A 13,930-nucleotide genomic window follows, 5' to 3' on the forward strand; every position below is an offset into this window, starting at 1 on the left:
TTGTCTCGTCAATCTCGATTCACTAATGGCAGGAGGCTCCAGTGACCCCTCTTGATCTCCTCCTCGACCTTTCTGATGGTGTCTTTCACGAGTGACTTGGGGCTGCATAGATGCATGTCATATTGCAGTTCACCCGGTCCACATTCTTGTATCTTTTCGATAAAACCCTCCAAAGACAGGCCATCGTAGTTTCCATTTTCGACTGTCAACTCGGGATGCTCTTCGAAATTCAGTTCCAGTAAACCAATAACCGCCGCTATGTATTTGCGACTCATACAACATAGCTCGTAGCGCTTCATCTTTCCCTTCATGTCGCTCAGTGCGGAAGTGAGGGTGTGGATGGCGTTCCATCTCTTTGTCTCCAGAGTAGAGAGGAGTTCACCGATCGCAAGATCGTAAGTCTTGATATAGGACAGTCCGTGACCACCCTTCACCACACTATAGGTCGCCACTTTGAAGTCTTCTTGTATAGCGAATACCCAGGTAATGAAAAGCAAAATAATGAGCTGCCTACCATATTTGAACTGTATATCACCTCCCATTTCCCAACCATCATGGCGCTGGTATTGGCGTAGATCATGGAATTCGTTGCTGGAACCAAGCCACAAATAGGCGGCGAGGGACAATGCCCCAGCGCATCGATAGTAGTTGGCGATATTAGCTACATGGGCGAAGAACTCGAAGTTAACCCATGTACGAACTTCAGAACATTGGCCGTGAATAATTCTGAAGACTGTCAACAAGGCATGGGCGTTCCAACCGGTTGCTGATATTTCGCGGATGCATGGGTCGTGAGAAAGTGGCCGGTTCGACGGTCGGTCTTCGTCAGGGGAAAGACTGTCGGAAGAGGAGTCTGCATATGAACCCTCATGCATCTCCTGGAGGCTTAGATGCTGTGGGTCGATCGGTTGCGATTCTTTCCATGGGCCACTGAGCATTTTCTTGAAGACCTCAGAGTTCAACATCAATTGGCGAGACGATACTCGAAACCGAATTACATCTGGGCTGTCATCGCCTGTAGAGATGACTCGTTAGTTAACTATAACCTTGGCGATTCAACAAAGGAGTGTTCCTACCCTCCTCCTTACAAGGAAGTCCGGAAGGTATATAGGAAGCATTCACGGGGGTATCGTCGAGAACAAAATCGGGACTCTCAGATCCATAGCGCGGGGGAAGATAGACATCCGGAATGACTTTCTGCGTGTTCGCTTCCTTCAAGACCACAATGAGGTCCCCATCGGGGTCGATTTCGTGAAGGAGTGACGGCATGATGTCGATGCCGCGAGATGTTGTGTCTGTATATAGTATATTATCAAGATTATAATTTAGTATAGGGGAGAGTGGGAAGAAAACTAAAAAGGAAGGAAGGAAGGAAGAAAGGAAGAAAAAGGAAAGTTGATATAAGCCTTGGCTGGAGCTGTTGCCTGCTTCCGTTGAAGTTAGAATCCACCCATACCAACCTGCCTCCTGGGCAGAAAGTTTGGCAGCAGCTGTCACTGTCACTATCAAGACAAATATTAGATACCTACAAAGCAAACCCAGATGATATTTTCTCTTCTTTCGCCGCTGAGAGCATAAGAGATGAAATAATTCGATCATCTTATGCAAGTTTAGGCTAGCAATTAGGCTACTTTATTTCTGTAGCCTAACTTAGAGGACAACTCTTATAATGGCACATTTAGATACAATAAACAATGAAAAACAACGACGCTTGGTTCATTGCTGCGCAATACTGACTTCATGTATAATCCTCCCGATCCCAACCCCGACCCTTGTGAGCATCGCTCTTCATCGTCTCAGAAATCTCCACGACCACTCAGATCATAGGCTACTATTTTCATTCATCAGGCCTCTGTCTAGCTACCTAGGTAGGCATTTTGATGTGCGGCATGAGATAGCAGTAGGGGCTTCATGGTGACCCACCCTGGAAGGCCTCCCGCATAGTACTTGGGCTTGACAGTGACGGGCAAGTGCAGATTACCTATCTTACGCACATGAAGTAAACAGACTTAAGCAATCTTTTATTTTCTTTCACCCCTTGTCTCTTTCTACCATAGAAGAGAGATAAAATCATTTCCTCTGGTTTCGCCAAACACCAGCAAGTTCACCCCAAACATCAACATTTGCACACAGACAACGAAAGAGAGAACCTATTCGATCCCATGACTATCACGTACGAAATCGACCCCGGTGGCGACCTGAATCTGGTTCTGAGAGATCCTAACACTCAGAGGATCGTACCAATCATCAACAAAGAAAAAGGTGACAGCAATGATGCTTTCGACAACCCACCCCTTGTCGGAAGATATACGATGTTCAATGCAGACGAAGATGACAGCGATGATCAAGCTCGCTCTGAAGACGTCATTGTAGAGGTTCACTTCCATGTCTCTTCCCGACATTTGATCCTCGCTTCCCGTACGTTCCGCAAGATGCTCGAGGGAAATTGGAGTGAGAGTTCTTCTAACTCCATCCAATCTGGCCGTCGGCAGATTCAGACAACCGGTTGGGACGCTGCAGCGTTTGCCATCGTGCTCGATGCCATTCACGGCCGCCACCATGACATCCCGAAGTGCACCAACCTTGGTCTGTTGACCCGAATCGCTACCATAGTTGACTACTATGAATGCCACGAGAGTTTGCAACTTATCGGTGACGTTTGGATGGCTACTCTACGCGCGGCCTGTAAATTGCCTACCAACCTTTGCCAGAGCACTCTTCTGTGGCTGTATATCTCTTGGGTCTTCTCTGAGAAAGAGGTTACCTCTACTATAACCAAGATGCTTCTGGAAGAGTCTGAAGGCCTTTCCGAAATCGATTCATTCGATCTCCCCTTGAGTGGGATCATTGGTCAGTTCAACCAGCAGCAATTCGCCCCATGTTACTGACACAAAACAGATATCATCGAAACCAAAAGACAAGAACTCATCAGCAGACTCATTGACGGTTTAGACGATCTTCGAAAAACACTCACAGAAGAGAAGGTTTGCCTCCGGGGGTCTGGGGATTCTACCTGTTCTGCCACTATGCTGGGCATTTTGATACGAGAGGCACACAAGCTCAAACTTCTTGACCCGCCACTTACTTCTCCATACAACGGCTACAGCATTTCGAGCCTGAAGGAGCGAATAGCCAGTTTCCCCATGCCGAGACAAGATAATCATAATTACGGCTCGTACCACAGATACTATCAAGGCCCGTCGTCATGCACTATCTATTCACGGTTGGAGGTCCTGCTTGAAGAAATTGATGATGACATGAAGAGTTTTGATTTGACCACCCAAGAGTAAAGGCGAAGGAAAGGGGTTGAGCTATGTTGACATATTGGAAATATGCGACCACAAAGGCTAGCGAGGGCATATCGTATGTCAACTTGTTAGAGTCTGGACTAGAGACACCGAGCTTAGCAACCATGGGTTTGCATGTAATAGGTAGAGAGAGCTAGGTCAAAGTGCAATGAATACTCTTTACCTGTATTGAGAGATGCTTAGTTCGGAGCCCTTCAACTGCGCCTCTACCTCCTCCCTCAGCTCGGCCTAGCAAAAGTTTAGACTGGTCAATGCTATCCAACTCGATCTTGTACTGAATGTCAAACCATATACCGTCACCTAAGTCTACGGTAGCCGTTGTTTGCCTTAAAGTGAAGCGTTGGGCTTGGTAGTGACGGGCAGTTGCACATCAAAGCAATCCCACGGATTACCACTACGGGAGAATCATGCCCTGGCTGTGCCCATACCATACCCCCATTGCCGTGTGATGATAAGTTTAAATTTCTATCTTGGGACAATATTCGTTTATCAGGCTTCTCCTTACGCTAACTAGGCAATTAGTGGTGCGACATGTAGCCAGAGCGTCAAGGAGCCCATCATAAAATGAGCCAGTTAACTCAGTATTGAAGCACCTGACACACAGGCACGAGTCAATATACAACTTCACCATGAAGCCTTCTTTCCATCATAAAGTCTAAACTCGAAGAACGAGGGCAGGTCATACTAGTCCCCCGAGGTGAATGCCTCTGAAGACATCAGCGGTTTGTCCTTCCTGCCTCCATTAGGTAAGCTATCTACCTATGTGACCGTAAGGGAGCAAGCCAAGCAACAAACAACAACAAACATATGTATAAGCAAACCTATCCAACAGGTTAATAGTCTAAACCGTGACCAACCAATGCAGGCAACTACTGCTACCTCCCGCAATGACACGCAGCCATCCATTCACTCTACACAATGGAAGACTGCCAGCTACTAAGATCCTTTCTGCTCGTCTGTCTTCCTTCTTCAAACCACAACAGCAGCTCACCCCCTTGAATACCCAGGTCAAGGCCTACCTATCAGACTATTTGAGCTTTCTTGAGAGGCAAGTCCCCCAAAGCGTATGGACAAAACAACTACCCCCAGACTTCTTATGTGAGCCATGCGCCGATATATCCCTGGGATCGATCGAGTTTCAAAGATTAAAAAACGTATTTCTTCTGCCATGGGGTCCGTCACGTACGAAATCGCCCCTGACGGTGACATCGAACTGGTCTTAAACAAGCCGAACGAGCAGAACATCATTCCGCGTCTTCGACTAAACGCCAAAGTTGTTGATTTCGACGACTCTAGATTCGTAACCCCGACCTGCGAGGGAAGGTACGCCGTATTCAACAAGCTTTATGCTAAATGGAATCTGGCAGCTGCAGACTGTAAGGTCCACTTTCGAGTCTCTTCCCATCATCTCAAACTTGCCTCTCGCCCTTTTCGAAAGATGCTTGAGGGACCTTGGAAGGAGGCATCATCTTCTGAGCCACTTCGGCAGATAAACGCAACTGGATGGGACGTTATGGCATTTGTTATCGTTTTGGATGCTATTCATGGACGTCATCAAGGGATACCGAAGATATCAAATACTGGTCTTGTGACCCGGATTGCTACTGTAATCGACTATTATGAATGTCACGACGCTCTTTATGCTTATTTTGACAGGTGGCTTACCAATAACCTTTCGATGATCGTCTTGCCTTCTGCACTATACAGGAAGACTCTAATGTGTCTATATGTCGCATGGGTCTTTTCAGACGAGGCGAAGTTCAACAGTGTGTCACAAGTCGTTCTCCGCTGCAGCGAAGGTTTGTCACGAATTGATACATCAGACATTCCCCTTGGAGGACTTCTAGGTAAGATCCCGCATAGCCAGACCATACATATAACAAGTAGGTTTCTGACACCCTGTAGAGCGTATTGAAACCGAAAGACGAGACTTACTCGGCTGCCTTTTCGACAAGCTAGACGCTGTACAGACGTCACTGCTTAAGGAGAAGAGATGTCCCGGAGGGCACGACTCTGGCTGTGTATGTCAGACGCTAGGAAGATTGATGCGAGTCAGACATAAACTGGCCTCGGACCACCATGGTCCTCCTGAATACCCCTACGATGGATACAGTATCGACGAAGTTCTGAATTTGATTAGCGACATCGAAGGGCCGTATGTGGCCGGCTATTCTGCATGCAATATCGCAAGGCGACTGCACGCAGTCTTCGATGATGTCCGGATGCATATGATATGTTATAACCGCGCGCGAAGAGTGAACGATACTTTAAAGCTTGACGAATATCGCAGGAGACGAAAGACGAATAAAGGACGAATAAGAGATGAATAAGGGACGGATAAGGGACAAAAAGGGGATGAGTAAGGAACGACCAATCCTCCAAACGATCGAGTCCACAATCATAGCAACAAGCCAAACCTGCTACTGGGCCATTCTACCCCCTCTGCAGTAGAGCCTACCATCCAAGAACCTACGAGCGAACAGTTGATGGAGGAAGGTTATTATGCCGAAGGGGACCAGGGTTTGACTGACTTACTGCACAAAGGCCTTTGGCGCGAGTGAGTTACAGCTGTGTTGGCGATAGTTAGAGGTCCGTTGCTGTGGGTAACTTCTACGACGATGCGCCTGATGAGATTTATCTGCCTGAGGGCAGCATTACCGTTGAAATCAAAACCCAGAAAAGCTCATTAAATGTGAAATTCCGTAATCTTTTGTTTTATTAATTATAATAACTATCTTTTCATCATGGTCCAACGGCATGTAAAACCTATTAATCATCCAGGGTATCTAACCAAAAGAAATCCAGAACTGGATGACCAACAATCCAACTCCAGCCTCTCACTATATTCAGTTGCATTGCCTTTCCAGCATTTAGGAATCGCTGTTGCCAGTCTCGGCCTCCATCTGCGCCTTACGCGCAGCGTTGAGAGCCTTGAGCTTGGCAGTGCCGAAGCCCAGAACACCACCCTCCTGGTTATCACCCAGCCAGGGCTTCTTGGAATCACTGAGCATGCTACCAGTGACAAAGTAGGTAAGCTGACCAACGATGATGAGAACGAAGGCAATGGGGTACAGGAAGTGGATGGTGTAGCCAAAGACTCGGATACCGATGATGACACCCCAGAAGTTGGCAGTCAACAGGGAGATGTTGAGGAACGCTGCACTTCCCATGCGCAGCATGATGGGGACGAGGATGTAGAAGAGGTTCAGGCACAGGGTGTAGCCGATGATCCAGCCGATAACCTTACCATTCCAGGTAGCGTTATCGAAGGACTCGCGGTCGAAGATGGCAGCTTGAACACCGTTGATGCACATTCCGAAGAGACCAAGGAAGGACAGGACGTGGTACAAGTGAGCTCGGGAGACGAGCCACTCCTCGAAAACGTTGGTGGTACCGTAGAGAGTGGCACCGAGAAGGGCGAACAAGTCACCCTTGACCATGTCGAGACCAGTACCGCCGTTGGTACCGCTGATGTGATCACTGCCAATCAAGATACCCATGCCACCACAGCAAACCAAGATACCAATGATCTGGAAGACTCTGTAGCGGACCTTGAGAAGGAAGAACGAGATGACAACAACGCAGACAATAGCCCAGAAGTTGATCAACTGCGCAGACAAAACGTTGGTGTATCGGTATGCCAAAACAGTGAAGTAGTTGCCCTCAACATCCAGGAAGGCCATGATAAGGTACTTCCAGCCATCCTTGACAGCAATCTGCCACCAGCCCCGGAAACCGTCCTTGTAGAGGAACACAGGTGTGTAGATGAGGAACATGAGAATGTAGTTGAAGACGGTCTGGAAGGCGGGAATGTTGGTGCCCGCGTTGGCGAGGAAGCTGGTGAAGGTGTTGGTCGCGGTGATGCACAGGGCAAGAACCTGGCCGAGAGCGAGGACAATCCAGAAGTCGACGGTGGTCAGGTAGCTGTACCAGTGGACGGACTTGACCTCGAGGGTGTGAATACCCTGGCTGACGGCGGCATCTTCGTTGGTGGTTGTAGAAGGAGCGTTGGCGGTAGCCTGAGCTTCGTAGGCGGTTGGGCCTTTGGAGTCGCCGACGGTAATGGGTTGTTGTGCCGACATGTCGAAGGTTTATTCGAGGGTATCGTAGAATATGCTACCGCATCATGTTAGTTATCGCGTTCAATGCGCTCGCGCTGGTGTCGCAACATACCTCGTAAACCTATCGCAAAGCAATAATGGTATCTTCGTGATGAAGTCTTTCTATCGTCTCCAATGCAGCAAGCGCAAAGACTCAAAGTCGCTCGCTGAGTTCTTATGAACTGACACGGCACATGTAACAATGCGCCGAAAAGTATAGTTGGAAGGAAGTTGATGTGCGAGAGGTCAACATGAGCTGGGGGAGGAGGGGTAGATATTTCAAGGTCGGCCCTGAGGCGATTAAGTTAGTGATCGACGACGGAGACACCGTTTAAAGCAGCGACGATCAGTGAAAAAGAAAGCAAAGCAAAAGAACTAGAACGCAGATGGCGGCATCTTGTACCTTTGCGCCAAACCCAGTCCCAACCCATCGGGTCAATCATCTGAATTTTTTTTGCTCCTTCTGTTGGTTGCGCTTCTGGCGACCAGACCACATTGAGACAAGTCGGACAAGCTATACATGTTTCAACAGTCCAATTGGTTCTAACATGCATCTAGTCCCAAATATTATCGGGAGCCAAGCAGCGGTGCTTTACCAGGACTGGTCAAACCTCCTCGAGATGGTGGTTCTTTAATCCTGGGTGGCGGGCGGGTCGGGGAACAAGTTCGCGGCGGCTGCCGGCCGGGAGGGTCAAAGCTTCAGTGGAAGCTACAGGGGATGTTACAGTGCTTACAGGCGAAAGGGTGTCACGTCAAACGGAGATGAGATGTAGACGCACGGCAGTTCTACGGAGTAACTCCAGTAAGAAATAATCACAGAAAGGCAGAGAATAAACAGAGCAAAAGATAAAAGACGAAGAGAGATTCTGTCGATCTCAGCTGAAAATCATAGCTATTGTGGCGTTCAATATCTCACCTCAAGGAGGGTCACCAAAAGTCTGGGCTGGCCCTTGTATGAGCTGAGGGATGGTGGTTTAGTGGATTACCACGTGGGGGTAACCAAGACAAACTGGCCGAAAAACCATCACATGGGATCTTGATCACTGCGTTTTTACTTTGTCACACTTTTCACAATTGTGCAATGTTGCTGTAAATCCGTGCAGAAATCTGCGCATAAGATTAACATTTTTTTTAGTTCCGATTTAGTAGGCCGGCTGTGGATATGATCTCTTGTTCATGGCTTAGACAAAATACTAGACATGGCTGTTCGTACTGTCCTTGCAATCCAGACGTTATTTCTTGTAACGCTATTTGAGCCCGAGTCTCTGCCTGACCTCGAATTAGTCACTTATCATTTTCTTGGGATAAACATCACATACAAGACATGAGTGGTGGTTGTGTCGGGGAAGCTATTGAGCTGGGCGCTAGTGGCTCGCGTACTGGTAGGGCTGTAATATCTCGAAGTAAGAGATTCCGACAGTCCATTTCAGAGCTTAGGTTGAGCTTCTTCGAAAGGGCTTGGGTGTTCGGGTTATCTACCAGACGTGTCAGCATGCTCTCATTGCTAGCTGAGAATGTACCATTTCCTCTCTATGGTTCAATCGTGGGGGAGCCTACCGTAATCTGTCGCCGATGGGGATCTCGAAGTATCAGACATGGTGATATAAGAAGTCATGCGTTCCAGCGTTTTTATAGAAAAGGAGAAGTGCTTCAACGTGGTTTGATGATGGAAGTGGGTTGAGGCGGCGTAGAAAATGCTCCGGTGTCCGATATGCTGACACAAAGGGCTTCGACGGGTCAAAATACTATATAAAAGATTCGAGATGTTGTTTTCCACGAGGCAAATTGATCGAGAGACTACGATAGCAGTGAAACGTCTATATAAACTATCCAGACTCACCTCGAATATCCGGCTCGAGCCCGTTCATATACCGGGACCCGGGAGGCACAGCGGCCGTAAGTGGGGCGTCCGGATGCATCTCGTATCTCGTACCGTCGAAGAATGATCCACTGTAACAGAGCTTCGACCTATCAAGTGCTGTGGTAAGCAAGACACCGCTTGGCCTCGCAGTATCATCCCAGATTGGCAATAGTTTTGAGCCGCAGTTGTTTGTTTCGCGAGATACGGGTTGATGCTATGTGTAAGAGGCCTAGGCGAAGTTGTAAAGTATTAGAAGAGGCTGGTCTGAACCTTCGTCCATGGTAGGGAGCCTGCTCAGTCAGGAAGCTATTGGCGGTGAGGTCGGGGTAATTAGCGAACGTTAAGAATGACTTGGTAGGTTTCGTCTATCTGATCCATGTCCTGGAGAGCCATGATGAGGAGGACAGTAGCCTTTATAGCCTTCATTCCTTGGACAGCTCGCCCTTCATCGTCCCCTCAAGATAAACTGTTGATGTCCAACACAAGACACAAACACATTACAATCTTGTCTTTCAGCATTGTCAGCCTCATAATTCTGTGTCATGTCCTGTCACGGGTCATGCTTCATGATGGCGCGTCCTCGTGGTTCAAGCAGAGGGCCCGCTGATGTGCGCTATCGTTGGTGCATGACCCCTTGCGGGGAGACATTCCTCATTTCCTATTCGCCAAATCTGCTTTGCTAAGCATCAACGTGCCCAAATCATCCAATCATCAACTGCGCAGACCTGCAGTCCCTCAGGGTCCCCTCCCACGTCATTCTAGCGCGCAGCTACCTTATCATACCTTCCCGTCAAGCCGAACTCGGCAGTCATTCATTCTTTCTTCTACATCTCCATCAACATTCATCACTTTCTGTACTGGTCACGATGATTCTCAGGTCCAAAACACTTGTTGCTGGCTCGGCGCTGGTCGCTGTAGCTCGCGCTTCGCAACCTGGAGCTGCTGCACCTATCCCAGGTCCCATGAGAGACCTCACTTGGGGTCAGATTAACTTTATCCACACAACCGATACACATGGCTGGATTGGCGGTCACTTTCAAGAGTATGTTCTCCATTCACCCTATCACAAGCTGTGGCTGATGTCTCAGGCCTCAATACTCCGCCGATTGGGGTGACTACATCTCCTTCACCAAGCATATGCGCGACGAAGCCGATAAGAAGGGTGCCGATCTACTAGTCGTCGACACAGGCGACCGCGTCGAAGGGAATGGATTATACGACGCATCAACTCCCAAGGGCCTCTTCCAATATGATATCTACGCCGAAGCCGATGTCGATATCATCTGCACAGGTAACCATGAGCTTTACAAGGCCTACTCGGCTGATATGGAACACAACACCACTGTTCCCAACTACAAGAACAGCTACCTAGCTTCGAACCTCGACTATATCGACTTCAAGACCGGCGATCGCGTTCCTCAGGCTCCGCGCTACAAGAAGTTCAAGACAAAGAACCAGGGCCTCAACATTGTGGCCATGGGCTTCCTCTTTGACTTTACCGGAAATGCCAATAACACCGTTGTCCAGCCCGTTGAGCAGACCATTAAGGAGGATTGGTTCCAGGAAGCTATCCGAGAGAAGCCTGATCTCTTTGTTGTGATTGGTCATGTCGGCCTTCGCATGGAGGAGTTCAAGGTTATCTTTACTGCCATTCGTAAACAGAACTGGCATATCCCCATTGCCATTTTCGGCGGTCATGCTCACGTTCGTGATGCTGTTCAGTATGACTCCGGGGCTTTTGCTCTAGCCAGTGGTCGTTACTTTGAGACGATTGGCTGGATGTCAATCGACGGTATCAAGAAGGGTGTCGAGGGTACCAAGGAGGTCAAGGCAGCGGCTTCGCCTACCTTTACCCGCCGATACATCGACAACAATCTTTACGGCCTCCATTATCACACCGGCCTCAATGACACAACTTTCCCTACTGAGCATGGAAAGAGAGTCAGCAAGTCAATCACTCGTGCTCGTAGTGCACTTCAGCTCGACTACAAGTTTGGCTGTGCACCCAAGACGCTCTGGATGACCCGAGCCAAGCACACTGACGAGAACAGTATTTACCACTGGATCTCGAACCAGCTTCTGCCCGATATCGTCACCCGAAAGGATCGCAAGGATAAGCCGAGATTGGCTCTCTTCAACACCGGCGGCATTAGATTCGACATTTTCAAGGGAGGTTTCACACGAGACTCCACTTATGCCATCAGCCCTTTTACCAGTGGTTTTAGCTACATCCCCGATGTTCCATACAAGGCCGCTTCCAAGGTCATCTCTCTTCTCAACAGTGCTGGAAGAATCCTTACCGAGAACGGCCTTGATGCCAAGTACATGGCCATGCCCGAGCAAGCTTTCCCAGCTCCCGCTCTCAAGGCTCAATTCGAGAAGAACGAGCAGGATGAAGATGATTCGCGTCTCGAACTCCGAAGTTTCTTCGATAAGCCAGATCTGACAGCTGGCTATACGACTGTTGATGATATTGGCACTGATGGCGATGATACTGTTCATGAGCCCGTCGAGAGATATCAACAACCCAACTGTATCCAGGCTGAGATTGCCATGCCCAAGGATGGTGAGCCTGAGACGGTTGACTTTGTGTTCCTTGACTTTCTCCAACCTTGGATCATCCCTGCCCTGAAGCTTGCTGGAGCTGGTGATTACAATGATGGCCATGTTGAGCGATACCTTGATGGTACATTTACGTACCTTATGGCCGATTGGATCAGCAAGAATTGGCAAGGTGACTGTTAAGTTATGTGTGACTAGATGAATTTGGACGCAATTCCGCGGCGTTTTTGGTACTTAGAATGACTCAGGTATGGCACATTGGTAGCATAGCAATATTGAACATGTTTATCCAGATGTTTTGGTGATGCTCTTTGTCTTGGAATGGCGTGTTGGGAGGTATATGCAAATAATTGGTGTCATGCCAAGTCACTGCAGAAGCTCAATGCCAAGTAAAGGGGCAATGCAGTAGATTGAAGATGCTATGCTAGTAACAATATATATCTTGAACCCCAACCATCTGTTGCTTTGCTGTATATGTGCCATATCTCTATTAACGATTCTAAGGAAAGGACCTCATGCAAGGCATGAAAACATGAAAAGACCAAATGCACAAGTCGAACCAGCTCAGTATCAGACGGAGATAGAAGGTGTTATCTAAAGCTCGAGTCTATAAGACTAGGCAAGCTCTCGTGGCCATCTCGTGTCCTAGTCCACGAGGGACTGCTTAGTTCTGGGGGAACTTGAAGCCGGGAGGGACACAGTAGGGGCTGGCGCTCTTCTTGTAGAAGACGCAGCTAGTCTTGGGAGGGCAAGCTCCAGCAGCCTTGGTATGTTAGTCAAATTGTTCCTTTGTGTAAGGGATGGATGATGTTTTACTTACCACGTACTTGCCGGAGACATCGCAGATCTGCCAGCCAGTCTTGTCGGGAGTGCAAGAGTAGGTACCGGGCTTGCAGCGGCTGGTAGTAGTGTCCATGGGAGTGGCAGCGGCCATGGAGGCGATGGCAGCGATGGCAATGGCAGTGAACTTCATGTTTGCGGTTGGTGGTTTTTGGTGTTGGTGTTTAAGTGTTGAGCGAGTGTTGCTTGTTGTAGCGAATGTAGTAGTAGAAGAAGATGATTGTTGATGAGGATGATGAGAATATTCGATTTGGAGGTGATATCGAAGGGTTTATATACTTGATTTCGTACATACTGAGTCTGCCTTTTGGATATCTGTTTCTATTCTTGTGAGTATGGTCTCACTTACACGAGAGGCGTCAAGTTCCGTACTTCGGAACTCGGCCACAGTCCTACTACAGCCATGATACTATTTTAGACTCTCCCTTGCCGTCCATCAGCAGGAGAAGTAGTTAGTCTCCAACATCCAGCAGCTCTTCTGGTTAGTCATTGGATCACTTTACCTATACGAGGCTGACTTGAGTGCTGCGACGTCCCGTAATGGCACTTTCCAGTATTCGGACTCGCAACGTTAACTTTGTGGAGGGGAGAAGCTAGACGGGATTGGGATATATTGTAAGCCACTTACACCACAGACGCTAGATAGTCACACGATCGAAACTGCCAGCCCTACAGATGTGGTGCTACTGTTGGAAGATACTCGTACAATCTGATCTCATCAATAATACTGTATATTTACATCAATAGTCCCGTATATCTACATTGAAAGCAGTCCAATGGTGCTGTTGAGTGAGATGATCTCCATAACAGCTTACACCGCGATACTCTGAAAGGATATATCATTCAACGACCAGAACAGTAAATACCGACCGCTCTTGAACAAGTAATCCTAAAAATAAATTCCCGAGTCTCATTCATTCAGCCCATCTTCTACCCCGCAAAAAGTAACACCCGTCACATCATGGCTTCCTCACATCTTATTCGTCCACTCAAAAGCCTCTTCGTGTTTCCCGATGGATTTGACAGGTTTATGCAAAGACCCTTCGAGAAACTGCGGCATTGATTGGAACACGAGAATAAAATTGGTGTCTGGTGGTTACACATCAGGATTTGCAGTTATTAACTGCACGAGCTGAAGGCAAAGGCAAGACATACAGACATCACCCATACATTGAGCGCAAGGCATATTGATCATCGTCAAGGCATCAAACAGCTGACAGTCCATCTGATCCTGCTGTACAACCCGTATAACATTCATC

At 48.1% G+C, this 13,930-nt stretch overlaps 7 protein-coding genes across 7 annotated transcripts; 3 read left to right on the forward strand and 4 right to left on the reverse strand.

The window, feature by feature from the left end:
• Positions 1-8: 8 nt before the first annotated feature.
• B0J16DRAFT_390476 (uncharacterized protein) lies at positions 9-1,269 on the reverse strand (the record flags this gene model as incomplete). Its single annotated transcript, XM_046131888.1, has 2 exons — positions 9-1,015; positions 1,077-1,269. 2 exons carry the CDS (start codon positions 1,267-1,269, stop codon positions 9-11), a joined length of 1,200 nt encoding a protein of 399 aa, XP_045988182.1.
• A 724-nt stretch (positions 1,270-1,993) lies between these two features.
• On the forward strand, positions 1,994-3,290 carry B0J16DRAFT_408251 (uncharacterized protein; the record flags this gene model as incomplete). The annotated part of the gene is made up of 2 exons (XM_046133019.1): positions 1,994-2,850; positions 2,899-3,290. The coding sequence occupies exons 1-2, from the start codon at positions 2,163-2,165 to the stop codon at positions 3,288-3,290; spliced, it is 1,080 nt and encodes a 359-aa protein (XP_045988183.1). The 5' UTR covers positions 1,994-2,162.
• Positions 3,291-4,476: 1,186 nt separating this feature from the next.
• B0J16DRAFT_408252 (uncharacterized protein) lies at positions 4,477-5,784 on the forward strand (the record flags this gene model as incomplete). The annotated part of the gene is made up of 2 exons (XM_046133020.1): positions 4,477-5,155; positions 5,214-5,784. The coding sequence occupies 2 exons, from the start codon at positions 4,477-4,479 to the stop codon at positions 5,636-5,638; spliced, it is 1,104 nt and encodes a 367-aa protein (XP_045988184.1). The 3' UTR covers positions 5,639-5,784.
• A 217-nt stretch (positions 5,785-6,001) lies between these two features.
• Positions 6,002-7,760, reverse strand: B0J16DRAFT_326139 (uncharacterized protein). The gene is made up of 2 exons (XM_046125970.1): positions 7,482-7,760; positions 6,002-7,424 (listed from the first exon to the last, which is right to left on the reverse strand). Exon 2 carries the CDS (start codon positions 7,388-7,390, stop codon positions 6,179-6,181), a length of 1,212 nt encoding a protein of 403 aa, XP_045988185.1. The 5' UTR covers positions 7,391-7,424; positions 7,482-7,760; the 3' UTR covers positions 6,002-6,178.
• An 852-nt stretch (positions 7,761-8,612) lies between these two features.
• Positions 8,613-9,486, reverse strand: B0J16DRAFT_1657 (uncharacterized protein). Its single transcript, XM_046122308.1, has 4 exons — positions 9,249-9,486; positions 8,966-8,971; positions 8,728-8,883; positions 8,613-8,673 (listed from the first exon to the last, which is right to left on the reverse strand). Coding segments are annotated over exons 1-4 (243 nt in total). The 5' UTR covers positions 9,328-9,486; the 3' UTR covers positions 8,613-8,671.
• Positions 9,487-10,006: 520 nt separating this feature from the next.
• B0J16DRAFT_1674 (Metallo-dependent phosphatase-like protein) lies at positions 10,007-12,277 on the forward strand. Its single transcript, XM_046122337.1, has 2 exons — positions 10,007-10,311; positions 10,358-12,277. The coding sequence occupies exons 1-2, from the start codon at positions 10,136-10,138 to the stop codon at positions 12,012-12,014; spliced, it is 1,833 nt and encodes a 610-aa protein (XP_045988187.1). The 5' UTR covers positions 10,007-10,135; the 3' UTR covers positions 12,015-12,277.
• A 218-nt stretch (positions 12,278-12,495) lies between these two features.
• B0J16DRAFT_377013 (uncharacterized protein) lies at positions 12,496-12,804 on the reverse strand (the record flags this gene model as incomplete). Its single annotated transcript, XM_046130814.1, has 2 exons — positions 12,496-12,594; positions 12,652-12,804. 2 exons carry the CDS (start codon positions 12,802-12,804, stop codon positions 12,496-12,498), a joined length of 252 nt encoding a protein of 83 aa, XP_045988188.1.
• Between the last annotated feature and the right edge of the window lie 1,126 nt (positions 12,805-13,930).

The sequence above is a fragment of the Fusarium flagelliforme genome (assembly GCF_020744385.1).
Source record: "Fusarium flagelliforme strain FIESC 12 MPI-CAGE-AA-0113 chromosome Unknown B0J16scaffold_1, whole genome shotgun sequence".
NCBI lineage: Eukaryota > Fungi > Ascomycota > Sordariomycetes > Hypocreales > Nectriaceae > Fusarium > Fusarium flagelliforme.

Excerpts from the sequence above, each read along its gene's own strand:
- B0J16DRAFT_1674 (XM_046122337.1), top strand. The coding sequence starts at position 10,136 with ATGATTCTCAGGTCCAAAACACTTGTTGCTGGCTCGGCGCTGGTCGCT. Across the intron at positions 10,312-10,357 it reads ATTGGCGGTCACTTTCAAGA|GCCTCAATACTCCGCCGATT; the intron begins GTATGTTCTCCA and ends CTGATGTCTCAG.
- B0J16DRAFT_1657 (XM_046122308.1), bottom strand. The coding sequence starts at position 9,327 with ATGCATCCGGACGCCCCACTTACGGCCGCTGTGCCTCCCGGGTCCCGG.
- B0J16DRAFT_326139 (XM_046125970.1), bottom strand. The coding sequence starts at position 7,390 with ATGTCGGCACAACAACCCATTACCGTCGGCGACTCCAAAGGCCCAACC.